General features: G+C 46.3%; 1 protein-coding gene across 1 annotated transcript in view; it reads right to left on the reverse strand.

The window, feature by feature from the left end:
• The window catches only part of myt1b (myelin transcription factor 1b), a 61439-nt gene that overhangs the window by 23660 nt on the left and 30686 nt on the right, over positions 1-7093 (reverse strand). The window contains exon 5 of the mRNA XM_073823072.1: positions 1330-1604. Coding sequence (XP_073679173.1) covers positions 1330-1604 — 275 coding nt within the window. The remainder of the gene's footprint in view (positions 1-1329; positions 1605-7093) is intronic.

Raw genomic sequence — 7093 nt, forward strand, 5'->3', positions numbered from 1 at the left:
CCAAAAATTTCTGGAAAGTTTCCAAAATTTCTGTAATGTTTCTGAAATTTACTGACAATTTTCCACATCTTTGAAACAATGCTGTTAGTTCTTCCTCTGTGTACTCTGGTTTAAAGGGTCACAAAACCCTAAAACACATTTTTTGCTTTGGATGAGCTATCGCAGTATTTATGCATTGGAAAGTATCACTTGTGTCACTTGTGTCACATTAGCTGGCTTGTTAGGGTAGGGCAAAAAACTCATCTCATTTTCTCCTCCAAAAATTGTCCAACATCGTTATTTTAACTTTTTTGGTAAAGGGCGTTTGACTTTCTTTGCACACTCGCTTTTAAACACTAGGTCGGTACTTCCACCTATGTCACACTTAAACTTTTCAACATCACTACGTAATGTATGAATGACAGAATTTTCCTTTTTGGGTCCTCATTTAAATTCAGAATCAACACAACTTTCTTCTGTGGACATAAAAAAGATATTCTGATGTGTTCTAAGTGTTTGTTGTCAATAGAATGAAAGTCCAATGTTGTCTTCCGTTGCAAGTGCAAAAAATTCCAGACATTTCTCAAAATATCTTATTTTCTCTTTTAGGAAAGAAAGAAGGTATGTTTTCAAGACTTTTTTATTGCATCTTAAAGGATTTGAGTTTTATTCTAAACTGTTTTTGACAACTCCTGCTGCTTTTATACTCTTAGGTAATCGGTAGAAACTTGCCGGGTCCCTTTCCTTCAACAGGAATGCTTACTTCTTACTGCACAACACCTTATTTCCTAGCATTTATTGTCACCCGAGAGAGTCTGGAGCTCCAACACTGACAGCAAAGAATAACCCAGAAAGCAAGCAATACCTGTCATAAGTATGTCAATGATGTGACAGTCACCTAGTTGTTGAGTGCAATTCCTTTGAAAGAAATTTGCTCTCTAAATCTAGTTGTGACTTCTTAAATGTATAGCAGTCATTTCTGTAAGAGTGTATAACCAAACTGCGTATGAATATACCATGGTGGCTAACAATTTTAGAAAGCTAGTATTTCCACCAGCTAAAAAATTGTTTTAAGTCAGTTATTTCTATCTTTTGCTGTAGTGTCAGTAGGAAATATCAGTTTACATTTCCAGTCTGACAACAGCCAGTGCTCCACACAGAGATCTGATCTCTCATCATCATCCAGTCTGTCTGGAATTACATGAAGAAACAGAACAAACTAAGACTGACTAAATCCAGAAGAACTGTGGCAATATCTCCAAGTTGCTTTAAGAAACCTAACTACCTACCTACCTAGTTTCTAATAATTCTGTATTTATCACACGAAACTATTCATTTTTGATAATTTACCTTCATCACCATCCTCTTCCTCAGTATTGGTGTTTTCTGTGTTCTGTTTCGCTTGCTCTTCTTCCTCACACTCTTGATCGCCAGCTTTCTGCTGTGCCTGTTCGTCATCCTCCTCTTCCTCCCTTAACTCCGTCTCCTCTCCGCTCCCCTCGCTCTCTGCATTGAATCCTTCATCCATCGCCAACTTCAGCGGGTGAGACTTCCTCTTGGAAGCAGGTTGCTCTGACTCTGCTTCCTGTAGGCGCCTTTTTCTGGCCAACGGGCAACTCAAAGCACTTTAAGAAGAAAGAAAATTGACATTAAGTAAATACAAAATTAAGGGCTAGTGGAAAAACAATGAAAGCATGCAAACTACACACATGCAAGCCAAGCATGACATGCTAAACAGTCTATGGAAACTCAGATGAGGAATGGAACAATGTTGGATGTTGACCTGTAGGGGGCAGTGTGCTGGCTAAAAGCCTTTATAAATCACAGCCAGTTGACTGGAACACTTAATTATACCACAATAAAATAAGAAACAGAGAGAGAGAGAAAGATGGGAGTGGTGGAGGGTGGAATTCAATAAAGCCCTCACCTAGAAAGCCTCGCTATCGGACGGGCAGCGGAGATAGATCTATAAACATGAAGCATCTCAAATGGCTTCCTGAATGTATACACGTGTAAATAAACATAACTGTAATATCTTTCCAATAATCAATACCCTGCCTAAAGACCTCTATTAGGGAGAGCGAGAGTAAGAGAGAGAGATTGTCATTATCAGAGGAAGAGATGAAGATTAAGATGATCTAGTCTACAGTCTTTGGGATCAGGAAAGGCTGTGTGGCCGCAGAGGGAGGTGAGTCAGGGGCTACGGAGCACCACACGGGCATGTCATCTGTCGTACCTTCTGTGTCGGGCATATTTGCCACTGATATGGCCTGAGCCATTGCATCCTGGAGTAGGGCAGCTGAACAGATAGAGGGGGTCAAATTAGAGATGCTTTATAGCGTTCGTTATTTCATGGTGCTTGTGTGCTAAATAGTTCATCAGGAGCCGCATTTCCTCGGCCAGCATAAAACAAACAAACATGGATTTTTAAATTTAGCAAAATAATTGTTTCGTCAATACGATGGAGCTGTGATCGATTTTCGTTTCCTGCGGCAGCCCTTCTTTGGCTTCATGAAATCCCTTACGTCTTTTGCAGAAATCCCTAGTATTTAGTAATTTGTTTCATTGGGATTCTCATCAAACAGGGTTGAGATTTTGGACTTGAATCCTGAAATGTGCATTTTAAATGATTTGCTCACTTCCAGAAAAAAAAATTTACTCACCTCAATGTCATCAAAGATGTTCATGTCTTTCTTTCTTCAGTCAAACTGAAATGAAGGTTTTTAAGGAAAATATTCTGGGATTTTTCTCCATATAGTGGGGATCATCGCTTTGAAAGTCTGAATTGCAGTTTTAATGTGGCTTCAAAATGCTCTACATGATCCCAGCCGAGGAATAAGGATCTTATCTGGCAAAAAAATCAGTCATTTTCTTTAAAAAAAAAATACAAATCTATATACTTTTTAACCACAAATGCTCATCTTGCGATGCATATGCGTAACTTCACATATAAAGTAATGAAGTTGGAAAGGTTACGCATGGTTAGTTTTTGTCTGTGTACTTCTCCAACTTCAAAATCATCTGACATTGTTGTTTTACCTTTTTTTGTAAAAAGCGTTTGACTATCTTTGCATGTTGGCTTTGTAAACACTGGGTCGGTACATCCGCATACAAGCATTTGTGATTAAAAAGTATATAAGTTTGCATTTTTTTAGAAAATGGCCAATCGTTTCATTAGATAAGACCCTTATTCCTTGGCTGGGATCATGTTGAGCCGTTTGAAGCTGCATTGAAACTGGACCTTCAACATGTTGGCTCACATTTAAGTCCTGTAACGTATCTGGTCTTCCCTGTCTTCATGAACTCTTGCACCACACTTCATGGACTACAATCCCCATAAGCCACTGCACCAATCACTGCACACATCTGTTCCTCATTTCCCACAGAACTGATTGCTGCATACACCTGTTTATCATTTACCCACATGTATTTAAGCCACTCTCACACACAGCCACCTTGCGAAGTCTAATTGTTCCCATGGTCATTATTCTAAGCGTGTTTCTCTGTATTGGATTGCCTGTGTATGACTCTGGACTGTGTACCCCGTTATTGATTCCTGCTGCCTGCCATTTGCGACCACTGCTGGATTATTGAACTGTTTCCCGGATTACCTACGTTGTTCCTGTTTTCTGGCGTTTACTACTACCTGTTGACTATTCTTATAAAGCCTTGCAAATGGATCCGCACGTCTCTGACTCCTCCTTGTGACAGAAGACTTCGCCAAACCAGGATCCAGCGGCTTTGTTTCACCCCCAGCATCATCATGGACCCAGTCAACCAACTTCTGCTTCTCCGACAAGGAGATCGCCCCATCGAGGAATATGTTCTCCGTTTCTGTGAGTTGTTGAATAACACACCATTTTTTGATGAAGTTTACTTCAAGGACTTGTTTCGGATGGGACTGAATGAACCTGCTAAATCTATGCTGCCTGGAGGGGAATTCAGATGCCCACTAAGGGACGTTATTCAGTATGCGTTGTTGCTATGTGGCTCTCCTTTAACTGTGGGTGTTTTGGAGGAGTCACAGCGCAAGATGGCCGCCCTTCCAGAGCCTCCAGTGACTGCGCCGCCAGAGCACCCTCCAGTGTCTGCGCCGCCAGGGCGCCCTCCAGTGACTGCGCCGCCAGAGCGCCCTCCAGTGACTGCGCCGCCAGAGCGCCCTCCAGTGACTGCGCCGCCAGAGCGCCCTCCAGTGACTGCGCCGCCAGAGCGCCCTCCAGTGACTGCGCCGCCAGAGCGCCCTCCAGTGACTGCGCCGCCAGAGCGCCCTCCAGTGACTGCGCCGCCAGAGCGCCCTCCAGTGACCGCTCGCTCAGAGCCTGCTCTTCCAGAGTCTCCGCTGGAGACGCCCAGCCCTCCTGAATCTCCGCTGGGGTCGTCCAGTTCTCCAGAGCCCGCTCCTCAAGAGCGTCGTCCAGAGCCCGCTTCACAAGAGCGTCGTCCAGAGCCCGCTTCACAAGAGCTCCGCTCCACTCCGCTGGTTCAGCCCTGCCTTCCAGAGACTCCGCTGGTTCATCCCTGCCTTCCAGACACTCCGCTGATTCAGCCCTGCCTTCCAGAGACTCCGCTGGTTCCGCCCAGCCTTCCAGAGACTCCGCTGGTTCCGCCCAGCCTTCCAGAGACTCCGCTGGTTCAGCCCTGCCTTCCAGAGACTCCGCTGATTCAGCCCAGCCTTCCAGACACTCCGCTGGTTCCGCCCAGCCTTCCAGACACTCCGCTGATTCAGCCCAGCCTTCCAGAGACTCCGCTGGTTCCGCCCAGCCTTCCAGAGACTCCGCTGGTTCAGCCCTGCCTTCCAGAGACTCCGCTGGTTCCGCCCAGCCGTCCAGACACTCCGCTGATTCAGCCCTGCCTTCCAGAGACCCCGCTGGTTCCGCCCAGCCTTCCAGAGACTCCGCTGGTTCAGCCCTGCCTTCCAGACAATCCGCTGGTTCAGCCCTGCCTTCCAGAACCTCTGCTGGTTCAGCCCAGCCTTCCAGAGCCTCCGCTGGTTCCGCCCAGCTTTCCAGAGACTCCGCTGGTTACATCCAGTCGTCCTGAGATTCCTGTCTGCCCGGTTCTGGTCACGGAGCTCATGCATGGACTGTTCCCACCCACCCTCCCTACTGCTCCAGTCCTGCCACCTCTGTCTCCTGACAGTCCCTCTACTCACCCCCATCCCACCTTCGGTGCAGAGGACTGGCCGTGGGACTGCCAGTCTCCATCGGTGTTCAGACTGAAGGATCCCTCACCATCACCTCCAATCTCAGAGTCCTGGACTCCACCTCGGTCCTCCGACCCTGCGGCTCCACCCCGGCTCTGTGCTCCCTCGTCTCCGTTGTCGGCCGTCGGCCCAACAGCTCCTCCGGGCTCCATCGTCTCTCCGGCTCCGCCCCGGTCAGTCGTCACCCCACCTTCGCCTCTGGACTCTACTCCTCCGGCTGCGCCTCGTCACTCCGTCCTGCCGGCTCTGTGGACCTCCTCCCTCCCGTGGGCACAGCCTCGATCCTCTGTCACTCCGGCTCCGCTGCGTACCTCCGGACCTCCATCTCCGCCGGGGTCGCCAGAGCCTTGGGTTCCGCCTTGGCCCTCCGGATCCTCTGTGTCGCCCAGGACCATCGACTCTCCGGTTCCGCCTCGGGCTCCACCGGCTCCACCTCCGTCGGTCGGCCCCATGCAGGAGCCAACCCTTCCTCCTCCATGGCTTCTCCCTCCGTCGGCTCCGCCTCATTTCGTGGTTCCAGTACCACTACATGGACCTGGCCCTCCATCCCTCCCCCTGTTCCGCCTCCGCTCCACCACCCTCAAGATTGTTAAGGTGGTTAGAGCGTCTGGAAGCCGCTCCTTGCGGAGGGGCTATGTAACGTATCTGGTCTTCCCTGTCTTCATGAACTCTTGCACCACACTTCATGGACTACAATCCCCATAAGCCACTGCACCAATCACTGCACACATCTGTTCCTCATTTCCCACAGAACTGATTGCTGCATACACCTGTTTATCATTTACCCACATGTATTTAAGCCACTCTCACACACAGCCACCTTGCGAAGTCTAATTGTTCCCATGGTCATTATTCTAAGCGTGTTTCTCTGTATTGGATTGCCTGTGTATGACTCTGGACTGTGTACCCCGTTATTGATTCCTGCTGCCTGCCATTTGCGACCACTGCTGGATTATTGAACTGTTTCCCGGATTACCTACGTTGTTCCTGTTTTCTGGCGTTTACTACTACCTGTTGACTATTCTTATAAAGCCTTGCAAATGGATCCGCACGTCTCTGACTCCTCCTTGTGACAAGTCCACTATATGGAGAAAAATCCTGGTATATTTTCCTCAAAAACCATTTCTTTTTGACTGAAAAAAGAAAGATGTGAACATCTTGGATGACATGGGGGTGAGTAAATTATCAGGAATTTTTTATTCTGGAAGTGAACTTCTCCTTTTATATATAATATTAGCTACTAACATACCGTAATATTGGTCTTGTATATACTGTACATTGTATATACTTGTGTGTGCTGTATATACAGACACAAAAACACACAAGATCAATAATACAATATTATGGCTAACAAATCCAATTATATCCATAACATATCATGTCTTGAAGGATTTATAATTCTGTTTTGCTGCAGTATGAAAGCATCTTTTGCGGTCGTCTTTTGAGCAGAGCTCTGTTTAAGATCCGTGACAGAAAACGGCCGTGAGCAGCTTCAGTGACCCTGACACTAGCGAGAGTTTTTGATGCTGTTATAAATTCCACTCTTGTAAACTTCATAGCACACTTGACCGTGAGAGGAAAATGTGGAGAATAACTTCACGAACTGAGAATATGAGGCTTTAATATCCCTCACGCGCAGGTTTTGTATTATTGGATCTATAGGAACTATAGCAGACACTGGCCATCTGAAACAAATCCTTGATCAGGCAAACAAAAAGGACTATGTAAATAACTTGTGGACTTTAATTTCTTTCAGTAATTTTGTTAATGATAAGAATTGTTGAAAATGAGTTTGGTTGTCACATTATAATGGTTTTGTTTGTAAAGCGGCGTGCATTGTGAACCAAATAATGTCAAAACAAGATCAAACATGGATTTAAAGCATAAAGAAAAAAATTGCTGCACAAGAAA

The sequence above is a fragment of the Garra rufa genome, chromosome 18 (genome assembly GCF_049309525.1).
Source record: "Garra rufa chromosome 18, GarRuf1.0, whole genome shotgun sequence".
NCBI classification, from domain to species: domain Eukaryota; kingdom Metazoa; phylum Chordata; class Actinopteri; order Cypriniformes; family Cyprinidae; genus Garra; species Garra rufa.